At 34.3% G+C, this 25,496-nt stretch overlaps 1 protein-coding gene across 6 annotated transcripts in view; it reads right to left on the bottom strand.

The window, feature by feature from the left end:
- PIK3C2G (phosphatidylinositol-4-phosphate 3-kinase catalytic subunit type 2 gamma) overlaps positions 1-25,496 on the bottom strand; it is a 364,032-nt gene that overhangs the window by 295,540 nt on the left and 42,996 nt on the right. For all 6 annotated transcript variants that reach the window (XM_082849612.1, XM_082849613.1, XM_082849617.1 and 3 more), the window contains 4 exons: positions 21,003-21,749; positions 16,190-16,272; positions 12,458-12,615; positions 7,319-7,433 (listed from right to left, as the gene is read on the bottom strand). In XM_082849612.1, the coding sequence (XP_082705738.1) occupies positions 7,319-7,433; positions 12,458-12,615; positions 16,190-16,272; positions 21,003-21,668 (1,022 nt within the window). In that variant the 5' untranslated portion in view covers positions 21,669-21,749. The remainder of the gene's footprint in view (positions 1-7,318; positions 7,434-12,457; positions 12,616-16,189; positions 16,273-21,002; positions 21,750-25,496) is intronic.

The following is a 25,496-nucleotide window of genomic DNA, read 5'->3' as shown; positions in this document are numbered from 1 at the left end:
TTACTCTCTGGAAAGAAAGCAGACACAGGGACACTCTAGGAAACAGTCTTTCTGTCCCTAGGTCTTTATATCTGTGCTGCATCTCATGGAAAAGACAGGAAGTTATAGTCTCTATCCTCAGGTCTGCCACTGCATAAGCCTGAGGAGGTCTGTCTACTCAATAAGGTCATGAGAACTGGGGAAATGGGATTACCAAGGACACTACGACCATGGTAGTTAACTTGGGGTCTAAAACCAGGAATGTAATGGAAGATGCTAATATTTTTTATTATTTCTCAGTTTAATTTATTCTGATTTGCTGATTCGGTATCCGTGCTTCATATTGCTCACAACTTTGTTTTAAGCTGCCAACAGCCAGTGATGAAACTGATAAAGTTCTAATGCTTTCATTTACTCTTTGCTTATAATTTAAAAACCCTGTTTGTAAAGCAGTTTTTGAGGAGAAGACTGATACTTAATGAAACTCTTTTTTATGGTAATTGAAGTACCTAATAAGACTAGCATGATATCCAGGTATAAGAAGAGGTCAGGAACTTTCTCATTTAGAGAAGAGTTATGGAGATGTGTTATTAGAGTGAGTTACTAGATTTATAAAAGCGTTTAACCAGGAGAGGGAGTGCCAGAGCAAGAGGCAGAGTGAGAATGGAATATTTTAATTGACAGAAAGAGTTTGTCATACTAGATTAAAATGAGTATTTAATGAGCTGTAAAAATAATACAGTTGACCTTTAAAAAGGAATTTTGGCTTGCTAGGAAAGTTATCTTTCTTAATATTTAAATATGCTACGAAGTATAACATCTTATTTCGTTGATTAAATTCAATATTTGTGCAAGGTACTGGTTTTAAAAAAATGTGTAAATTTTTTTTTCATTGAGTCAAAATTCTTAGGTCACTAATATCCCTGGTCTCTAATATCTTGCTACTTGAAATGTGAACCATGGACCATGAGCATGAGCATCACCCAGAAGTCTGTTAGAAATGCAGTCTCCTCCCTATCCCAGACCAACTGAGTCAGAATCTGTTTTTTAACAAGATCCTCAGGTGATTCATATACAAATTAAAGTTTGAGAACAGTTTTAACATATCAATATAAATATAGATTTATGTGTAATTTGTGTCTGTCTATCCTCCTGTTTATTTACATTCCCCCCCTTTCCAGGATTTTATTAACTACTTGACTAACCCTGGTTAAGACAGATGAATTCAATAAAATAGCAAAATATGACTTAAGGAGGAAATTAAAAAATAGAGAATCACAAAACTACTGCTAGCAAAGTAGTGAAAAAGTATCCTGACCATTGACATTTAATTTTGATGATGAAAGGTTTTAGCTACTTCCTCAAAACTTGGTTAGTGCAAGTAGTTACTTTTTTTGTGACTATTTTAACAGACTGATACACCTTCTGGAAGAAACCAAGGAGTTTAAATTTTAAGGATTTGCCCTTATCTAATCCAAAGTAGTTGAGAAACTGCAAAAGTAGAAACTAAATATAACTTATCACTATCTTCATAAAACAGGTTAAGGAACATAGTTCTGATAACATGAGGGGAGTTTAAAATGAAAAATCTTTCTACATCATTCTACAACAGTAATAGTGGGGTTTTTTATTTGGAGGGGGAATACTTATCCATTTTTTAGTTTATTATATTTTAACAACCATATGATATTTTTAATTGATTTAGAACTATGATTCACAGGAGCTCATAGCAATCCATATATAATGAAAGGACTAGTAGAGGCTTAATAAAATTTTACACTTGTAATTAAAGATTACTAAAATATAATCCTACAGCTTATTTTTACAGTAGAAAAATATATTAAAAATGCAGTTTTTAAGAGGAAAAGAATTTGAAGTTAAAGGAGGTTAACTCATTTTGCCAAATCAACGGTGTTAGAGAGTAGTGTTACAAATAGTGGGAAGGATTTGTTTTCATATTCTTCATTTGCTTAAACAGTCTCAAGATACCAAAAAGAAAATCAATTTTTACCTAATCAGAAATTTGGAAATGACAGAAAGTCCATCTTCTGTGATTATGATTTAACATTATTTTAGTCAAAGCATTTCTAAACACTTCCTGATTAAAAGTTTTAAAAAATTTTATACACGTCAGAAAATGAGTGTTCTGTAAGTTATGTATCTTTTCCTTGAGTTTGACCTAAACACTGTATGTTGAATTATAAGCTCAATATATGTTGTGTTTATTGCACAATATATGGTCATTATTCTTAATGAAGTGTTATCCTGTAATTTTTGTTTTCAAGTGGCCCTTTATCATGAAAGGAGGCTTTGTAATAGAGTGGAAAGTCAGATAAACCTGTGCCATCCTGACTTTGCTGCTTCCGATTTTATGACCTTTAGCAAGTCATTTAATTTCTTTTTAGCCTCAGTTTTCCCATATGCAAAATGGGAATAATTATGCCTTTCTTTTATGAGAATGGGTGGTATTACATGTGAAAATTCTAGCCCAGGGCTTCCCTGGTGGCGCAGTGGTTGAGAGTTGGCCTGCCGATGCAGGGGACGCGGGTTCGTGCCCCGGTCCGGGAAGATCCCACATGCCGCGGAGCGGCTGGGCCCGTGAGCCATGGCCGCTGAGCCTGCGCGTCCGGAGCCTATGCTCCGCAACGGGAGAGGCCGCAACAGTGAGAGGCCTGCGGACCGCAAAAAAAAAAAAAAAAAAAAAAAGAAGAAAAAAGAAAATTCTAGCCCATACGAGGCTTTTAATAAGTAAAATCAATTTTCTTATTGTTTTTATTGTTATAATATTATTTTCATTTCTATGCAACTTGCTTAAGCATTCCTGCTTTTATCAGAGATCCAGTTTTCCAAATGCCTCGTTATCTTTCTGGTTGTTAAGATTAAAAAAAAATTATATTTGTTTGAACTCCTGCTGATCTTTCAGGGAAGGAAAGTGCCTCCTTCAGGGCACTGCTAACCTCTTCATCTGTCTTTTTGATCCCATCTTCTCTCAACTCCTCACCATTGATATATTCTCTGCCTTCAATACTTCCCTCTCCATTGGTTCTTTCCCTTCAGCTTATGAATATTTTCAAATCTCTCTTATCCACATTCCCCAAATCTCCAGACTGATTCTCCTCAGCATCTAAAGCCCCATTTTTCTCCAGGCTTTTATCACCACACATTACTTCTGAGAGAGTAGTCTGCTTATGTGTTTCTGTTTAGCACCTTCCATTCTCCTTAGCTCATTGCAATCTTGCTGTTTTCTCCTCCGTTTTAGTAAACTTGTTCTTATTTGAATCACCAACTCATTTTGTAATTGCCATATTTAATGATGATTTTTCAATCCTCATTTGATTTATTTTCAGTATTTGATACTATTTACTTAGTACTTGAAACTTTCTTTTCCCTTCTTGTGAAAGGCACGTTTTCCAAGGTGTCCTGCAACTTAAATTGCTTTTTTCCAATTTCCTTTTTCTGCTCCTCCTCCTCCTTCCATCTTTTATATGTTAATGTTCTCAGGATCCTTTCTTTTGTCATTTTCCCTACGAGACTGCATCTGTCTCTAAGACTTCCATTCCTTCTTAGAGCTAACAGTTCCTTAACCCACACCAGATTTCCTAAAATCTGGGCTATTTTCTCAATAACAGATGACCCTTGGCACTCACATACTCAATGTGTTTCAGACTTGATTAATTATTTTATAACCTCAAACTTCCATTTCTCTGATAACTATCATCATTACTGAACTGACAGCAAAACTAGTCATCATCTTCTACTCCCTCCAGGCAATCCCACTGTCAACTAAAGAATGTTGCTCACCATATGGCTCTACAAGGATTGAATCATTAGCCACTGCAGTTGCTGACCTCCACACCGTGCTAAGAGTTCAGGGCAGAGATCAGAAATGAGGCATTCTGTGCTCTGGAAAAACTGGCAGAGCTTGCTTTCAGATAGTTAGATATTTTCAGGAGAAAAGTTTATGATTCCAGTTTCTTGCATCTTTCCATACTTAGGAATGCACGAAAATCATTAACTAGGATATCTGTGCCTCCTGACTAGCAGTAACCTTCTACTGAGATGTGTTTGATTGCATGTACCCCTTCTCCAAAATCACATGTAAGCTGATGTCTCCACCGTAACTCTTCAGAGCAGTTTCTCAGAGATAGCTGAGAGGCTATAGTCCTCACCAAGTCCCCCGTAAACATTGTAACGCACAGCTTTCACGTTGCACTTTTTTATTTCCGTTGACATCACATATTTAGTTGCCAAGTTCCATTAATTCCACTGTTTTAATAATACTCCAGGGATTTAATAGTTCCTGTTTAGCCCCACTGCTGCTACTTTAGCTCAAGCTCTGTCACCTTTCATATGTTCAGTTATGTTCTCCTAACTCGAGTTTTTAACTCTTTTTAAGCATACATTACTGTTCATATGATCACTTAAATGCTTCTCCCATCCTCCAAAATAATTTATTTCCTTAATCTCTTGATAGCAAAAAAAGACATGTTTATTGTAGACATTTTGTAAGTAAAAAAAGAAATGAATGAATATTATCTGTATTGTAGTTCTTTTTCAAGGAGTGGCTACTCGAACATTTTAGTGTATAGGATTTCATTTAGTGTATAGGATTACATTTTCATGTATAAGATTTCTATTTCTTTTCCAAATAGTAATATACTTATTTTAACAAATATTAATATATTAAAATGTGGTTTGAAAATATATCTTGTCACCCTTAAAAACAATGATACATGCTTTCATATCAAGATATATGATATTGTATTTTTATTAATTTATAAATTCCATGGCATATTATAATGAATTATGTTCACAGTTTTACCACTATTTTTGAGTACTATTGGAGAGTTAGTTTTTTTCTTAGTATTAGAATGGTGAATGTAGAATTTTGTATTTAAGTCTTTTTGTATAATTATGATTGTTGCTTAGAAATATTTGTAGAAGCAGAATTGCTGAAACACATATATGTTTTCGACACATTTCTATAGACTTCTGACACATTTTTGACAAAATTCCCTTTAGAGAATGCTATATCAGTTTAAATTCCTAGCAGCTGTTTGGATTTTGTCCATTTTCCCACTGAATTTCATCATAATAAATATTTTAACAATTTGATAGGCAAAGATGGCATCTCATTGTTTTAACTGCATGTTTGTCGCTAAACTCTTTAAGTAATTTCTTGTCCACTGAATTGCTATTCACGTTCTTAGCCTGTTTTTTTATCTTGATAATTATTATTTTTTAATTTATGCACATTTTATATGTTCTAAAGCTATTAACATTTAAGCTATTAAGTACTTATTTCTTTCCTCAGTATTTACAGTTTAAATACATATTGGTCATTGACTTTCCTTTGCACCATTTCCTTATTCTTGCTGTTAATCCATCTCTCTTTGATCTACAGGTAGTTGGTGTATAATAAAACTAATACTGCACTCACAATAGGGCATTGTAATAACTGATGACATGGCTTTATGAATTCCTTAGCCAAGGAAAAAGGCAAGGATTATATCTAAATCGTCTTTGTATTCTCAGTGATAAACCAAATCCCTTGCACACGTGTGTGCTTAGTAGGTGTTGAATTGGACTGTTATAATCCCTGCACAACTGTGTGTAATTTCCACCCCATGCTCCAGCATGAAGAACCATTTGCTATTTTCTGAATCCTGCTCACGGGATTTTTAGTATTGTTTTATAGTTAAGAGCCAAGGTTATGCAGGCAGCCAAACCTGGGTTTGAGTTCAGGCTTGACCCTACCAGCTTCCTAGTTGTGTCACCTTGAACAAAGCCTCAGGTTGCCCATTTGTAAAATGGGTTATTATAGTGTCTGTATCATTGATATATTGTAAGACTTAGATGTTTACCCAATTTGAGACTAGGAAATAATTAGCACTTAATAAGTGACAACTATTATTATTATTATCATTGCAATCAAAGTTAGTTGGGTACTTCAGATGAAGTGTAGTACTGTAACTGTTAGAGTTTAAATTATTACTTATTGCATTATTAACTTATTACATGTTACCCGTGTTCCCTCTACAGAAAAATATGAACAGATTATCCAAGTCTTTAAGGACATATTTTTAAGACAAATTACATAGAAATAAATGAAAAAAAAACTGAATGAAATATATATTCCTTTAGATATTAGAAAGAATAGTAATGAATATTCTGCTTATTCATATGTATCAATACTGATAAACTATTACTCTTAAAAAGTAAGCAAATTCCGGTTATGTACATATCCTTCAATTTCCATTAGATAATAACTGACTGTAATTAATGTACACTAATACTTGGCAACTTTCCTAACTTAATAAACCCACATAAATTTTAATAAAAATAAATGAGTGTGAAAACATTTCAGAAATCTATTATGTTTATACTAACAAGAAAAAAAAGAGTCAAATGATTTTGTTGTAACTGGGAACACAAAAAGGAGAAAATCAGTCTTAGTTAACATTACACAACAAGAGAAAATTACCGACAAGATATTTTCAAGCACATTCATAGTGGAATAACAATGACAGTAACAATGGATGTCTCAAAAGAAATACATTTTTACTTTCATAAGACTGTTGTCAATCTTTAGGTACTTGTAGAAACACAAAGAGGAAATGTAAATACCAGGAGAGAAATATGCAATAGCAGGAGAGAAATATTTCCTTTCTTAAAGTTGTATTATATTTTCAAAGTTGGTCTTTAAGGAATTTTGGGACAAGAGTTATTGTGGTACACTAAGTAAGTTTTCTATCAAATAAATATTTGCAGTTGATATATATGAGAACAAACTTTTCTAATTGTTTTAATGAGCTGCCTGAATAAAGAATTGAAGACAGTGTTTTAAAACTTAGACTTTTATGAAAATGTTGTAAATATAATACTCAAACCCTCTGTGATTTTGAAAAATCAGAGTTTAATCAACATGCTAATATTATTCCAAGTCAAAAAAACTACTTATTACAAAAGAATTTATTTTTTAAATTGTCAGTCCTACTAAGCTTCGTTACAAATAAGGTAACTTGGGTTACCCAGGATTTTCTTGATTTCAAAACTGAAAGTCCCATGTCCTGGGAGCTGCTTCAGTCCTGGGCAAACTGAGATGGTTGGTCACCCTAGTTATGGGTTACTTAAATACGTGTTGCCATAAATACACAAAATACAAAAGAAAACCAAGAATAAGACTGTCAATATAACATGATATTTTAAATTCACCTTAAAGGAAGGAAAATTGATCATAAGAGTATAGTGTTTGTACAAAGTCTGTTTAAAAGAAAAGAAAGTGCTGCTCAATATAGATTGTAACAATGATCCAAATTTACCTTAATAAGATACTTACTTTTGTAAAAATTCTTCATAGCCACATATACTTAGAAGATAATTTTGGGGTGATAACTGGTCATTTGTACAAAAATGTAGAATTTCTGCTATTAGGTCTTTGACAAGATAATTAGCTAAAAACAAAGTTGAATAATAAAATGTTAATAAGAGCATATTATATATTGGCTGGGAGAAAGATTTTGAGCACAAAAAGTGATACATGCTTTATGAACTATTATAACTTTCTAACTCCATCAAGAGGAGTTAAAATGAGATGCATCTCATTTATTAGTCTGGTTAGATTTGGAGATTGAAAAAAAAATATTCTTTGCATTTTCTTTGATCAATCTGTCTTCAAATAGCCGAACAGAGCTAGGTATTTCATTCCTCATTCTAAAATCTTTGGTAATTGTAGCTCTGCATAAAAAATATTCTACTGTGATTACCCTTAGGGATTTGGGAAGTGCTAAAGAGATTACACAGTGAGTGCTAAGTGGCAAGCCAGGAATCTAAATCTGTCATCTTCTAAAGCCTGTGCTCTTAATAATTCCACGTTTTCACAAGTCATCACTCTTCCTTTCCTGTATAGGAATCACCCCAGGTTCTGTCTTCGACAACGTCATAATAACCTTGAAGAACATGTACTCTCTTTCTCCACCTTCTCTGGGACTCAAAGAGTCAGTATATTATAGGGTAAAGTTCTTTGCCTTCTCATATTCACATTCCATAATATCTCCCTACCAAACTCTTACATGCATTTGCCATTTAATAGTCGCCAGAACCATGCTGACTTGTTACGATTATATTTGTCTGTGAAATATTTTTCTAATTGTAAATGATAAATAGTATGGGATTCATTTATTATCATATGTGATAATGGAAATTATCTGTTACATATATATTATCTATCTATTTATCTATCTATCTATATCTCCATGCTTTCAACGTGATCTTGAATGAAAGTTAGTGCAACAGATTGTACTGATGATCCTTAATGAGGATTTGAACAGCATACTGCAAACACTCATTTGCATTTATTAGAGTTGTGTTTTGTTGGCAATTATGTGTTTAATTTGCTGTGACTTATTTTACTGCCACACCTTTTTGTTTGGGAAAGGTTTTTGACACAGACAGCCTCATAAAAAGTAGTGCAAGTGATATTGTTGGACTTGCCATGAAGAAAAAAATGGAAGAGTATTATAATGTCCTATTTAAAAGTGTAGGTTTTATGGTAGATCAAGTTGTTATCAATAAAACGGTTGGAGAAACAAATGGTAAAGATCATCATGGGAATTAGAGATTGTGGAAATGTCCTGACACAGAAGAGAGTATATTAGACATGCTACTACTTGGGAATATTAACTGAAATAATATGAATTGAAGCTAGAAGAAAATATGGCCACAGGCAAAATCATGACTATAAAGGCTTTGACAAGAAGGGGAGAGCATTGCCAATATAAGATGGCAGGAAAGTATCTCTAAAGACACCAGTTTATTTTAATTCATTTGACTTTTCTGTTTCCAGGACTGTGTCCCCTATGCTGTTTGGGGCATGCATGCATTCATTATTTCACTGTAGTCGTCTTTGCGGATTACATGAAAGACTCCATAATCCAGTTTCTAGCTATTACTCCTCTCCTGTGCTTTGGTGTGATATTTCCTACTATTTGCTTCATGTTACTTTTTGGTTGTTTCATTATTGCTTCAAATTCAGCATGTCTAAATCTGAAATTATCATTTTTCTCCTTGAACCCAAACATTAAGTGTCTGTGAGTTAAACTTCTCATCCATATTGTAAGCCAGCAAGAACTATGCCTTCTTTTAAGTAGACTTTATACCTGTATCTTCAATTTGACAGCTAATGTAACCCTTTTTCCAGTTTCTCCTAGTCTCCAACTTCATACAATCCTTCTCAATCTGTTGACCATATTGCCTACCATACTGAAAAGATTAAGGCCCATTTGAGATTCTTTAATTATGCTACTCTACACCTTAAATCTAGTTTTTCTATGCATCCTTCTCTATCCCTTTACACCTCTTGATACATAAGTATCACTGCTTTTTACTGCATCTTACTTCTTCACATGTGATCCTTCCATCACTGGTTTCCAGTTCCAGCAATTTAAAGCCCCTCTCTTTTATATATTTAATATCCTCCACTCTAAAGATGCTTTTGTCTTTTCTTTAGGATGTTTTGTTTCTATTTAATATTCCAGGAAAATCTCCTCTTCCATTCTATCCCTTTAAGATAGTATCTTATTTATTTATTTATTTAATTTATTTTTACCTCCTCATTACTGCCAGATTTCTTTAAAGTGTAGATAACTTCTGCAAATAATTCTCAATTACTCTTTAATCTTGCAAACTGACTTCTACTTCCACCACTTTGCAGGTCACAAACAGCTTCCTAATACTGTTCGAACTATGTGTCATCTAAATCTAGAAGGTAGTTGAAAGTAAAGACACGGGCTCTAGAGTAACTTTGGAATTGGAAAAAAAGACAGGGCAATCATCTTCATTGAAGTGATAGCTGATGACTGTAGAACAGAGAAGTCCTTGTTCAAAGGACTTCCAGAAGGATTCTATTTTCTATTTTCTATTTTCTATTCTATTTTCTCACTCTGGGAGAAACAGAATTCTCTTCGGATGAAAACCTCTCACTGTCTCCTCCTCTTTGCTTATCTAGATTTCATTATTCCTTAAGTTTCTAGCAACTTATTGGTCATTCTTGAAATGCTTTTCAGACTTTTGTTCTCTAGAGCACATCTATATTACTAGTAAAACACTCATATAAAGTGGTGAAAGGATCACAGTTTTGGCATAAAGATTATTTTAAAGTGAAAACATTTGAAAACTTATCTTCACTTTTCTAATCTGACTATAGCCAAGACTCCCTAATACAGGTGCTATCAACTTTCTTCTGAGAGTTTCCTGCAACTTCTGGGAAGGAGACCAACTGCCCATCCATTAGCATAAAAAGATATACATGTATTTCCTTACTGAAGCTCTAAACACCCCCCTCCTCACACACACTTTCACATTAACTTTTTATGTAAACCTTTACCTCTGGGTTTCATCAGGTTACTCATTTCTGAGCAACCCCTGCGTGCATATATAAGGAAACCTTGTCTTTTGTCCTGTTAATTTCTCTATTGTCATTTGTGTCACAGCCTAAACCCTCTTCAAATTTAAATGGGCAGAAGACAAGTTTCCTCCTAATAGCAGCATATGCTACTCTGTATATTTTCATAAATGTGTCCTCTCCCCTCCTCTGCCCTTTCCTCCTTCCCCTCTAATCCTCCCTCCCCCTTCTTCTTATAGACCCTTTTACTACCTTTGAGGCCACAGTCATCCTCTTTACCACTGTACATCTCTAACACTAAACACAATGACGTAATCACTTTACTGAAACTTCTTATAAAAGTAAAAAATGGCCTCTGTTTTGCCAAATCTAATATTGGAAATTAAATATTATAAATTGGAAGAATCGGAGTGGTCTCCCTAGTTCATAATTATTTCCTCTTCTCCAGCAATGTAAGTCAACATAACCCAGATGCCATTCTGATTGGATCAAGGTACAGCACTATTGATCTTGGCTGTGCAATCAGAACTCTGGTTTTAGAAATTTGAAAGTGGATCTGAAAGCAGCTCTCCTGCCCCTTTCCTGTTTGCCCATTTCTACTCCCCTCTAACCTTGAAAGAACCTAATCTGTTGATTCTTTTCCTAGATAAAAAGAAGTAAGATAAAGAATTAAGTAGTTAAAGAATGACTAGTTCTCTACCCACAATGGCCTCCTTAGCAATCCTGCAGGCATATCACAAAGGCAAGATAACATCTGAAGAGAGAGTCAGCCTGCCTTCGCAGAATGAAGAACAATGCATAACCCAATCTCCTGCCTCTACGATTCACTGAGATTCTTCCTCCCCTTTTTTCCCTTTAAGAACTGTCATGGCTGAGCAGAATCTTTGGAGTTGATCTTGGGACATGAGTCTACCTTCTCCCCAGATTGCTGGCTTTTCTGATTAAAACACCTTTCCTTTCTGTTGACGTTTGCCTCTTGATTATTGGTTTTTGAGCAGCAAGCAGCCAAACCTGAGTTGGTAACAGATCCAATAGGGAGGTTGAACTTCCTTTAGATCTCTGGCCAAATAGCATTTAAGCTTGAGAGCTTAGCTTTCCATGTGTTGCCCAAAAGTAAGGGAAATGAGTCAGCAGAAAGCAAGAGAAACATAAGAAGCAATTACACAGAGAGGAGATGAGGTGAGAGACATACAGGAATTTTGGACTGCCAGTACATCAGTGTTTTATTCCCAAATCTTTGCTGAATTCCTACTCTTAAATTCTATAAGAAATCCCTGTAATCTTTAAATTATTTTTTCTGCTTACATCAGCAGGAGTTGGTTTCTGTTAGTTTCAAACCAGATGGTCCTAACTAATATTCCTACATAACATTGTTAGGTTTGCAGTCATCTGTACTAAGTCAGAGCCTTGGCTAGAGTAAGAAAGAAAATGAAGCAAAATACAGTGATGATAATAATAATGAAAAAAAATTTATTGGACCATTATTTGTCAAGAAACAACAGTTGATACGCAGAAACTTGGTAGCAACTAATGTGTGAAGAACTAATATTGTTTTGCAAAATGGTTGATGGTAACAGTGAAATAAATATTAAACAACTTTAAAGAGATTCTAAAACTTTAGAGAAATGAGAATCATCTGGTGAGTTTGATAAAATACAGATACCTGGGATCCATCCAGAGACTCTGATTCAGTAGAGCTGCTAACTATGCTGGGCTGTACAGGGCTATTATAGTTCCCACTGTGGAGACAGAGGCTGTGTAACAGCCATTTTCACTTACATATAGTCTTTATCTAGAATCTTTTTGAAATTTAGCTTTTATTTTTAATATGCTAAAAACTTGCTATACTTGCTATTTCATAGCAGGAAAATAAGGTGTCCTGGGGTGAGCTATGAAGAGAGTTCTAAAAAACAATAGCCAAACAAATGTTAAAAGATTTCCAGCTGTTTTCCTCTTACTTCACTTCAGGGCAAAATACTAGCTAATACTGCTTCTTTTAATGACTTCAGTCTGTGGACTCAAGGCAGCTATACCAGCTTTATGTAGATTTTTATACTTATTTGCAAGATTGCTTACCATATGGCGTAAAATGAAGTTGTTGTGTTGAGTCCTCAGTAAAAATATTTATATTAACCTTAGTATTAGAAAAGAACTTGTATGGAAATGCTGTAGTCGTGCTCCAGATCTTCCCCGAATTGGAATTAATGTCAGCTGCATGATATGTTTCTCTTATTCTGAAAAATATATGTGAAAGAATACTTAGGACAAGATTTTAAGAAACTTCATGCAGGGCTTGCTATAGAAGATTTGAAATATGAAAATAACCAGCAGCTGATTTGTGGTATAGTGCTGTTAGCTAGGCTAGATTGGTAAAGATTACAATTAAACCAAAAGCAACTATAAAGCTCTGGTCTTTATGTTTTCCCTGGGGCACCTCATATGAAGCAATTAAGAATACATTGTCACTTATAAAACATGAAAATTCACTCTGAACAGTGATTGCTTGCTTCACTGACATTGCCTTTTGAAGCATGAACTCCTCCCCTTGGTTTTGGCTCATGCCTTTGTCAAGCCAGAAGTCACTCATTTATTATTTATTCATTTATGGATGAATAAATTCTCTTGTTTGTGTCAAATTGGTAAATACCATTCTTGGCAGCCCATTTTCTTCAAATTTGGGGTTTTACACAAATATTTGGCTTTTACGTAAATAATTGAGCCCAGAAGTCATTAGTACATTCTGAACAATTACTTACTGTGTCAGGAAGTCAGAGAATTGGAAAATAGTTTATCCTTGGAGTCAGAAGCCTTGAGTTTGAATACTGACTCTTTTTTAACTTAAAAAAGTTTTTTAACATCTTTATGGGCATATAATTACTTTACAATGGTGTGTTAGTTTCTGCTTTATAACAAAGTGAATCAGCTATACATATACATATATCCCCACATCTCCTCCTTTTATTCAGTAGTTTTATGGTCAGAGGCAAGTTACATGACCAGTTTCTTTGCACAAATGAGGATATTTATATCTACTTTAAAGGTTTATGAGAGAAAAGGCATATAAAAGACTTTTGTAGAATGTAAAGCAATATATCCATGTAATGTATCATAATTATCATTATATTATTACAGCTGAATCCCTGTAGAGCCATATTTTATGCCCACATGTAGAATTTAGCATAAAATTATTTGTAACTAGATATTTAAAATGCTTTTGATGATGAAGTCCTAGGTTTTTTTCTGTTTTTGTTAAGTTTGCAGACCTCTAAACTTTGTAGTGCTCTTCCTGAATGAAAAATTATGCATTCTGTATATGCATTCTATGTAATGTATCATATATGTTACATCCTTGGCATTTATTCTATTTTTGCAGCATTAAAGTAGTGTAGGCCCATTGAAGTAGCTCTATCTCTATGCCCTTAAACTCCACCAAAACATCCCCTCCTTGAGGAACCTCACAAATGGAAAAGTGTGTATGCACCCAATGGCTCTGGCATGTATCAAAATCACCTTTTTTTCTGGGTTCCATCCCCAAAGTTTTTGATTCAGTAGATATGTGGAGGATTCCCCCCCCCCGCCCCCAATTTTTAGCGGTTTTCCAGATAAGCCAATACTACTGCTGCTCCAGAACTGCAGTTCAAGAACCACTGCTTAGGATAAAGGCATGGGCCACTCTTCTTTGTTATACCCTACAACAAAGGTTTGGACTCCAGTTCTGAATTGAGGAGCTTTATGATCTAGCATTCAACCATATGATAAGGTACTACTCAATGTATACATACATGATTTAACCTTCTACCATTTTGGAGAATTAAATTTAAAATGTGAATTCATGACTCATTCCTTCCTAAACCTTCGCTGAGCATCTACTGTGGGCCAAAAACTTTTTTCATGTGCTATGACATTTTATTGTATTTTTAATAAAAATATGACATATTTCTTGAGAGATGTGCCTTAAAAGTATGTCACAGCAAGAAACCAAATCCCACAAATTAGAGAGCCTCTTTAAGGGTGTATGGTGGGAATTAGGTAAGGTTATTTAAATGTTAGAAAAAAAACACTGATGAAATTGGGCATATAAATCCATTCTGTATGGCTTTCCAGAAATTTTGGAGACCCTCTTAAGAAACTTGGCTTTCAAATTCAGTTCTGTCTTCTTTTGAATTAAGAGCTTTGGATAGCACCTAGCACATATTAGGTCCTCAAAAATATTTGCTATTGAGTGAATAGTGTGTTTGTGTACAAAATAATTATGCATATATAAATTTAATTATCTTTATATGAGTATTTGTCAACAAAAATTATAGAAAACCAAAAAAATGTGTAAATATAACCTTATCTTCTTTTTACTACTTTAAAGTTTATTATTGTTTGGTTGTCTTTTTTAGTACTTATGGTTACTTTGAAAGAAACCATAGGAAAAAAATTCCATTTAAGAATTTCAAAATGTACCATGAGCTACTGACAAACCATTACATAAAATATTTTCATGTCACTATTTCATTCACAAGATTTCATCAAAGAATATTACATTCTCTTGGGAAAAAAAAGTGATGGGAGAGACTAATAATAAATGTATTTTGATGGAGCTATACCAAGTATTACCTTGTGATATTGAGAGAGCTATTTCTTACGCTTAGGGTAGAAATTATCACATCTTAGATTTAAGGTGTCAAGTTCCTGGCAATGCTTGTCAGGTTGTTACAGTGGGTAGCTCATTACTGACAAAATCAATATTGATATCTGTAAAGATCCTAATTAGGAATCCCAAGTGCCATTTAAAATATTCTTCTGTGAACTGGAGCAAGAAATTAATTAAAAATTGAATATAGGTTCACGGGTTTGAACTGCTTTGTTTTGTATTTTGTATGTGTGCCTTTCGGTTCTTCCAATATGGTGACAAGTTTTTTAACTTGACTTTGCTTTTTTGTTTGCCTTTTCTTCATTTGAATATTTGTCATGCATTGACTAGTTATTAGGCATTCAGATAGCCTTTTAAGGTAGTGATTAAATAAATGATTCAAATCTTTAATCCCAAATGATTCTTTAGCAGGCCGCTGCTATAGCTGATAAATAAGCTAATGTTTATTTATATGTATATTTATTATATTTTCAACAGCCAAAAAAGGATAAAAGTCAAGATAACTAAAATGTAAGTGCATTAATTTTTCAAAATTTTCAGATATCTTAGCAATAGAAGAGATGGCATTATATAAATTTTAATTGATAATGAGAGATTGGTCTTTAAAAAAGAGGCATGTACCTTTATAAGTTCATTTTTTAGATTAGCAAAAAGGGGATCTGGGATCCCCTTGTGATCAAATTTGTTTTTCAGTGGACAAACACCCATGCACTTGTTCAACGTTCTGGCAGCCCATTCAGGGTAAGATTGAGTTATTGAGCAGAAGGTACTCTCATCATTCTAAATAGTATATCCCAGGTAAGAAGGATAAATCTATGCTAATTTGGGACAGAGCCAAATAAGTCAGTCACTTATGTGCCATTAAATGAGAAATTAATTCACTGCAAACTAAGCTATCAACAAACAGCAAGGAGAAGACTGAAATTATAAAACATTCATCTGTAGCCACATTTTCAGGGGAAAAATTTATTTGACTATAAACAACAAAAGCAATACCAGAAGTTGATTAATGAACTAATTTGTCATAAATTTATACTGTTAACTATGTTAAAAAATTATAGAGCTTTAACATTTTATATGCAAGATTAATCAGCTCAGTGATGTTAAAATAGACAAATTTATGCAGGTACAGAAATTTCTAAGTTTAATGGAATAGCAACACTTACTTTTTTACTTTGTTGCAAAAGGAGGCCAGACTTCTATTACTGCCCTGAGGTACTTCAACCAGCTGAATGAAACAACCTGTCAGCTTAAAATAAAAACTGTTAAATTAAAATAGTTTGGTGTGGAGAAAAGATTAATACAATTCTAAAATTTTTATTTTGTTTTAGAAAGCCATTATGTTTTTAATTTTATTTATTTATTTATTTATTTATTTTACGGTGTGCGGGCCTCTCACTGTTGTGGCCTCTTCCATTGCGGAGCACAGGCTCCGGACGCGCAGGCTCAGCGGCCATGGCTTACGGGCCCAGCCGCTCCGCGACATGTGGGATCTTCCCGAACCGGGGCGAACCCGTGTCCCCTGCATCGGCAGGCGGACTCTCAACCACTGCACCACCAGGGAAGCCCTTTAATTTTATTTTAAAAATATTTACTGAAGCAATACATATGGAAAAATACATAAATTTTAAATATATAATTTGATTTTTGAGGAATATATGCAACTGTGAATATTAATATCCAATCAAAAAATATAGAACATTTCTATCACTTTAGAAAGTTCCCCCATATCTCCTTCTGTCAATCTGAACATCTGTTTGGTAACTGTTAATTCAGATTTCTATCACCATAGATTAATGAATGTGCTCTTTTGTTTCTGGCTTCTTTCATTTAAATGATATATGTTTTAAAATTCATGTTGTCATATGTATCAATAGTTCATCTTTCTTAGTTACCTATTAGTAGTATTCTATTGTATGAATATTCCATAGTTTGTTTATCCGTCTTCATGTTGAAAAACAGTTGTGTTGTTTGTAGTTTTGGCATATTGTAAAGAATACTTAATTTTCATATACAAGTGTGTTTTGGACATGTGCTTCACTTCTTGTGAATAAATCCATAAACGGCTCAGTTAAAGAAATAATTTTGCTTTATGTATTTTGCAGCCATTATTAGGTACATCTACATTTAAGTTTATTATGTCTTCCTGATTGACTTATTATTATGAAATGACCCTTTTCTTTCTCTAATAATACCCTGCGGGCTTCCCTGGTGGCGCAGTGGTTGAGAGTCCGCCTGCCGATGCAGGGGACACGGGTTCATGCCCCGGTCCGGGAAGATCCCACATGCCGCGGAGCGGCTGGGCCCGTGGGCCATGGCCACTGAGCCTGCATGTCCGGAGCCTGTGCTCCGCAATGGGAGAGACCACAGCAGTGAGAGCCCCGCCTATCGCAAAAAAAAAAAAAAAAAAATACCCTGCCTTAAGCTTCATTTTCTGATATTAATAACCACACACAGCTTTGTTTTGTTGGTTGAATGTTAAATGTTTTTAGTTTTTTAAACTTTCAACCTATCTGTGCCTTTGTTTTTCAAATTTGACTCTTGTAAAAAATAAAGCCTTTCTTTTCTATCTAGTTTGTCAATTTCTCCCTTTTATTTGGAATATATTTAGTATATTTATGGGTATTGTTAGATTTAAGACTGCCATGTTCATATGTGCTTCTAGTTGTTTCTTCTGTTTTATTTTGTTCTTCTATTTCTCCTTCCCTGATTTTTGCAGTTCGATTTTTTAGCCCGTTTCATTTAATTTCTCTGTTGGATATTTAGTTTTTCTTCTTTGTACTATATTTTTAGTGAATGTACTAGCTTAGAACTTACAATATGCATCGTAAATATTTCACAGTTTACTTAGAGTTAATATTGTGCCACTGCATTTAAAATGTAAGAATTTCCAATAGCAGATAACATTTACCATCCCTTCATCTTTTATTCTCTTGTTGTCTTTTATCTTTTGTTTACATATACAACAACTCTGACAATGAAATCCTGTGTTTTTGCTTTAAACAGTCAGCTGTCTTTCAAAAAATTAAGTAGTTTTTCATATTTACTAACATATTTACCATTTTTGCTGCTCTTTTTTCCTTTCTATATTCCATCTGGTATCATTTTCTTTGCATCCGAAGACTGACTTCAGTATTTTTTGTGTGCATGTGAGCTGACTGATTTCTCTCAACATTTGTTTATATGATAATATATTTATTTTAAATTTTCAAGCATGTACTCAATGAGTTATAGAAGTATGGATTCTTTTCTTTTTTTATAGAGCTTTAAAAATGCTATTCCACTGTCATCTGGCTTCCATCGTTTCTGATGAGATAATGCTTTAATTCAGATTGTTGTTCCACTGCATGAAATTTTTTCCCCCCTCTCTGCCACTTTTTATGATGATCTTTTCAACTTTGGTCTTCATATGTTTGAGTATAACATGTCTACATGTGGTTGTCTTTGCATTTATTCTGTTTGGGATTTATTGAATTTCTTAAATCTGTAATTTGATATTTTATACCAGAGTTGGAGAAAGTTTCAGAGCATTATTTCTTTAAATGAATTTTTCTTTCTTCCCTTTCCTCTCCTGCTAGCATTCCAAAATTATCCATATATTAGGCTCCTTATTTCCTAAGTTTCTTAGTCCCTGCCCACTTTTATATAATTCTTTTATTTTCTCTTCTTCAGTTTGGGTAATTTCTATTCTTTTTCTTTTTTTTCTCTCCTTTTTTTATAAATTTATTTATTTTATTTATATTTATTTTTGGCTGCATTGGGTCTTCATTGCTGCGTGCGGGCTTTCTCTAGTTGCGGCGAGCGGGGGCTACTCTTTGTTGCAGAGTGCGGGCTTCTCATCGCGGTGGCTTCTCTTGTTGTGGAGCACAGGCTCTAGGCGCGCGGGCTTCAGTAGTTGTGGCGAATGGGCTCAGTAGTTGTGGCACACAGGTTTAGTTGTTCCGTGGCATGTGGGATCTTCCCAGACCAGGGCTTGAACCTGTGTGCCCTGCATTGGCAGGTGGATTCTTAATCACTGCGCCACCAGGGAAGCCCTATTCTTTTTCTTTCAAGTACTCTTTTTCCCCTGTCATCTTATATCTGTTTTTAAGTACACCCAGTGACTTTTTAACTACAGATACTATATTTATATTACTAGATTTTCCATTAGTCTTTGTTTTTTCATAGTTTCTAATTTCCTTGAGATTCCTCATTTGTCTACTCATTATGTTCATCTTTACTTCATCTTCTTGAACATCCTTTTAATAATCTCCTTAAAGTCCCTATCTGTTAATTCCAACATCTGTTCTATCACAGAATCTCTATTCACTGGGCTATTTTCTTGATTATGGTTCAGAATTCCCTGTTCTTTACGCATCTGTGCATTTGTTATTAAATGTTGGATATTGTAGATGACACATTAGGAATTGTTTCTACAAAGTGTGCAATTTTTCTCTGGCAGGCAGGCGGTTAAGATTGTTTTGGTCTTGTCAGCCTCTATTTTATTTTTTGTGGGGCCACATGTAAGTTAATAGGTAGAGCATTTACTTTAGAGCACGATTTTTACTTGTAAGAGATAGCTTTGTGTGATCTCAAATGAATGCCTGAAGTTCTCAGCTCAGTGTCTTCTCTCGCTGGGTCAGAACTTTGGCACTGCATAACTTCTACTTGTGTGTGGTGAACACAACCTCTTGGCCAACAATCTGCAGTAAATCTCACATAGACTCCTGACCCCCATGCATTGCATAGTTCCTTCTGTGCTCTGCCCTACAGATTACAGCTTCCTTTGCAGCCCGGAACTGCAGTCTCTGCCTCCTCAGTTTAGTGATACTGCTGCTCAAATTGGGCTCCACTAGTCTGCCTAGCAGCAGGAAAGGGCCCCAAAGACACCAGGATGATCATAACAACACTTTGCTGTTTCCCTTCTCTTAAGGATTGATGTCTATACCGGCTGTTTGCTTCATATATTTTGTCTAATTTCATAGTTGTTTTCAGTGGTAAGGGAAAGTTTAGTACTTGTTACATTGTCATGATCAGAAGTAAAGGTTCCTAAAATTCATGCACTTTTAATACAGATCATTTGAGGTATTACCTCTTCTGTAAGCGCCTCAGACACAATTAATTGTTTCTTCTCTTATGAACTCATCCTCTCTATTATTTTACTGTGTTGGCATTATTGGTTTGCAGGTTAATTTAAGCAATATGCTATTGCTGAAATCAGGTATTATGCGTTTTCTTCTTTGCATTTGTTATGCCTAATCATATATAGTTTAAGAATATGATAAATAGTTGTTGAATAAATGAAAAATCCTCTTGTCTAACCTTGTACATTACAGCTGAAATAATGTTTCATCATTTTACTGTTTAATTCTGGTTTCACTTGTGTCTAGACTCTGTATAAGCAGAGAAATGTTCAAATATTATACAAGAACCTCTGTGGTTACTAAATGATTGGGAAACTACTAATGAAACCATCAGGATGAATTGCACAATGATTACTTAATTTCCTACTCTTGGAATGTTCCCAAAAGAAGTTGCCTGCTAACAGTATAATTTAGTAGCCTCTGAGTAAAAAGACATTTTTCCTACAAATAATGATATGAAGTTTTAATTCATGGTAATATAACTCAAAATATAAATGTAATGAAATATATGTATGTTTCTATGTGTGCATAACGACACAATAAGAATAGAAAATGCTATCATTTAAACCTCCAACTATGATATTTTTATCTAATAAAATGTAAATACTATAACATTTTATTTAGTTTTGATGAAACCAGAACTTTAAAAATATTATAAAATTTTTCCCTTTCTTTAGAAAAAATCATTAATTCAGGAACACAGAATTTGTGAATAAGTTTTTTTCCCCAAAAGTATTGATAATATTAATACATTCCCCTAATTAAGATTAGTTACCCTCATTACCAAATTAACCCAGCACATTATTGAATGATTCTTTCAGATTCGTATTTTTAGGTTGACATATATGACACATACCTCTTTGTTCTTTGGCAATGTGCTTTCCCAGGTCCTGGGTAGAAAAGAACCTTTAAAGAGCATCAGAGATGGTTCCACAATGTTCATATTTCTACTGCTTTTATTTTCTTCTTTTGGCATCAAGTCAGTTGAGAAGGATGGATATATAGGAGGAATGCTACGTTCAAATCCTATATGGTAGTTATCCAGTTCACTCCGTGAATTAATTTCATCCACACTAGTGGATGATGGAGGTAAAATATTGAATCCGTAATCATCAGCACCATGGTATTTTCCTATGGGGTTTCCCCCAAAGCTTTCTTTATTTATGTTTTGAGGATTTGGTAGCACGGAATGCCTAAAACCAATTACTCCTGTTTTATTAACTTGGTGACAGGAGAGTTCTGTGCTTTTAGAAGTGAATTCATTCAAGGATACTTGGTGTGCTTCATCTAATGAATGCCTTTTTGAGTCCCAGTGTGGTGCACTGGGCACAAAAATGGTGTTTTCTTCAATTTCTCTCTGATAGAGTGGGATTGTATTACTGATCTCATCTACTACATGATCAAAACCCAGACCGGTGTGGCTAGGAAATAGAGGTTGATTTACAGAGTGAAATTCTTGGTGCTTTTGCTGCTTTTCATGTGATTCACTGGGATTTAGATCTGTTTTCCAACAATATGCCATTCTTTATTTTATGTAACTGAGAGGGTTGACTCTGCTCCAAATATCTCCTAGATGATATTATAAAAGATGATAGGAATTTTCCTAGAAAAAGCATACAAGGAAACAAAAAAACTTTAATTAGAAATAAAAGAGCTTGCAAGAAAGAAATATGTTGAGTAAATACAAACAATTGTTTTGAAGTTTCTCCTTAGCAAATGAAATAATTCCATGAGTAATATAAAACTCCATCAGGGTTCACAATATTAAAGTCCAAGGGGCAGTATTGACTTCAGAGACATTCATGAAACTCCTGTGATAGAAAAATAAGTCCACTTCAATTATGACAGGAGTTTCATGAATCAATCCAAAGACAATATTCCCCTTTGGACTCCTTTTCCTACTGAAAATCCACTTGCCGACAGCAGCATTATCTCCCTCAGTATTCAGTCATCTATCAGCATGGTAGTATGCTAAAGTCTTTTTATTATCTTAAAAGTCTCTTCGTGATCAGCAGTTATTCCATCCCTAGATACAGTCTTAACTTCTTTCTCCTCTCCATAACCAATCATCTTATAGGTTGGCTAGATCTGTTCGTCTCTTCCCCAAAACTTCTTTAAATAATTGCAAACTTCTTTCATCATTTCTCCAGAACAACTTTCATTAAGTTTACTATGAGTAAATTCAACTAATGTTTATCAGTCTCTATTTTATCTCTCTGCAAAATTTGAGTCCGTTCATTCACTATCCTTCTTATTTTAAAATTTCTTGCTGTGTCCTACTTTGGCTCTCTGTGACACTGTACTCTCTGAGTTCTTTGTTAGCTCCTTCTCAAGACTCCTTTGTCTATTACTCATTTTCTACCTGACCCTTGTCAGAGCTTCTTTTCTTCTCAATTATTCTCTTCTTGTAAGTTATTTCATACCTCCTGTGGTTTAAATTACCATCTATATGCCAATGACTCCAAACTAGACGATTCTTATTATTATCTGCTCAGTGTCTCCACTTTGAATTTTTTTTTAACCTCTAAGAGAAAGTCCAAAACCTAAATCAAAATTCACCCAAGAACCTGCTCCTATCCTAGTATCCTCTGTGAAAGAAAATAACCCAGCCATTCACTCAGTTGTTTAGCCCAGAAACCAGGGTTTTATCTTTGAATCTTCCCACACCTTTATTCTTCTACATCCAGTAAACCACACGTTCCTGTAGGAAGTCCTTCTTCCTTTCTCTGTCTACCATTGCCACAATCCTCGTCTATAGTTTTCATCTTCCCACCTGCAATGTTGCATTGTCTCTGAAACTGCTTCTACATTTTCTGCAATTCATTCTTGTGTCCTGTAGTCCATTTTTTAATATTATAGTGTTATATTTAAGAGACTGACCATGTATCTCTCCTGGATATAGCTTTTCAGTGGTTTCTCACTGCCTCAGATAACATGTATAGATGTTACATATGTAAGATTTCACATTCCCATTAGATCATTAGGCCATGTTAGTCTTTCTTGCTTATAACTCAGTACCTAGTACTTTGCTTTACTCAGACTAGTTACTCATTTATATTTATTGATCAAGTGATTTAATAAATTAGAAAAATTATAATAGAATTATAACAAAATAAAATTGAAAAGTATGTCATTTTATGGAATTAATAATTCACTTAAAAATTGTATGTATGTCAAAGACAAAAACATTTTAAAGGATAATTATGATAATTGTTACCTATCAAATATTATTTTCTATCAATGTGTTTTGCAATAGCAATTTATTTTCATTATATTGGCACCAAAAATTTACTTAAAACTCATGATCACCTGAGAAATAAGTGAATTAGATTTATTATACTTCACTCAGGAAATTGAACTGATAGGTTTGAGAAAGATTTTCAAGAGATGTAAATAAAGTGTGTATAGAAGGAAATATAGCAGAGGGGGGAACAGTCCCAAACACATTCTATGAGACCACCATCACCCTGATACCAAAACCAGACAAAGATGTCAAAAAGAAGGAAACTACAAGTCAATATCACTGATGAACATAGATGTAAAAATTCTCAACAAAATATTAGCAAACAGAATCCAACAGCATATTAAAAGGATACTACACTGTGATCAAGTGGGATTTATCCCAGGAATGCAAGGATTCTTCAATATATGCAAATCAATCAATGTGATAAACCATATTAACAAACTGAAGGAGAAAAAGCATATGATCATCTCAGTAGATGCAGAAAAAGCTTTTGACAAAATTCAACACCCATTTATGATAAAAACCCTCCATAAAGTAGGCATAGAAGGAACTTATCTTAACATAATAAAGGCCATATATGACAAACACACAGCCAACATCATTCTCAGTGGTGAAAAACTGAAACCATTTCCTCTAAGATCAGGAACAAGACAAGGTTGCCCACTCTCACCATGATTATTTAACACAGTTTTGGAAGTTTTAGCCACAGCAATCAGAGAAGAAAAAAAGAAGGAATCTAAATCGGAAAAGAAGAGGTAAAGCTGTCACTGTTTGCAGATTACATGATACTATACACAGAGAATCCTAAAGATGCTACCAGAAAACTACTAGAGCTAATCAATGAATTTGGTAAAGTAACAGGATACAAAATTAATGCACAGAAATCTCTTGCATTCCTATACACTAATGATGAACAATCTGATAGAGAAATTAAGGAAACACTCCCATTTACCATTGTAACAAAGAGAATAAAATACCTAGGAATAAACCTACCTAAGGAGACAAAAGACCTGTATGCAGAAAACTACAAGACACTGATGAAAGAAATTAAAATTGATACAAACAGATGGAGAGATATACCATGTTCTTGGATTGGAAGAATTAGCATTGTGAAAATGACTATACTGCCCAAAGCAATCCCCAGATTCAGTGCAATCCCTATCAAACTACCACTGGTATTTTTCACAGAACTAGAAAAAAGAATTTCACAATTTGTATGGAAACACAAAAGACACCGAATAGCCAAAGCAATCTTGAGAAAGAAAAACGGAGCTGGAGGAATCAGGCTCCTGGACTTCAGACTATACAAAAAGCTACAGTAATCAAGACAGTATGGTACTGGCACAAAAACAGAAATATAGATCAATGAAACAGGATTGAAAGCCCAGAGATAATCCCATGCACATATGGTCACCCTATTTTGATAAAGGAGGCAAGAATATACAATGGAGAAAAGATAGCCGCTTCAGTAAGTGGTGCTGGGAAAACTGGACAGCTACATGTAAAAGAATGAAATTAGAATACTCCCTAACACCATACACAAAATAAATTCAAAACGGATTAAAGACCTAAGTGTAAGGCCAGACACTATAAAACTCTTAGAGGAAAACGTAGGCAGAACACTCTATGACATAAATCACAGCAAGATCCTTTTTGACCCACCTCCGAGAGAAATGGAAAGAAAAAAGAAAAATAATCAAATGGCACATAATGAAACATAAAAGCTTTTGCACAGCAAAGGAAATCATAAACAAGACAAAAAGACAACCCTCAGAATGGGAGAGAATATTTGCAAATGAAGCAACTGACAAAGGATTAATCTCCAATATTACAAGCAGCTCAATATCAAAAAAACAAACAACCCAATCCCCAAATGGGCAGAAGACGTAAAGAGACATTTCTCCAAAGAAGATATACAGATTGCCATGGAACACATGAAAGGATGCTCAACATCACTAATCATTAGAGAAATGCAAATCAAAACTACAGTGAGCTATCACCTCACACCAGTCAGAATGGACATCATCAAAAAATCTACAAACGATAAATGCTGAAGTGGGTGTGGAGAAAAGGGAACCCTCTTGGACTGTTGGTGGGAATGTAAAT

Source organism: Leucopleurus acutus (genome assembly GCF_964270905.1).
Source record: "Leucopleurus acutus genome assembly, chromosome: 11".
NCBI classification, from domain to species: Eukaryota; Metazoa; Chordata; class Mammalia; order Artiodactyla; family Delphinidae; genus Leucopleurus; species Leucopleurus acutus.
Note: the sequence above shows the minus strand (reverse complement) of the source record. Positions and strands in the feature narration are given on the sequence as shown.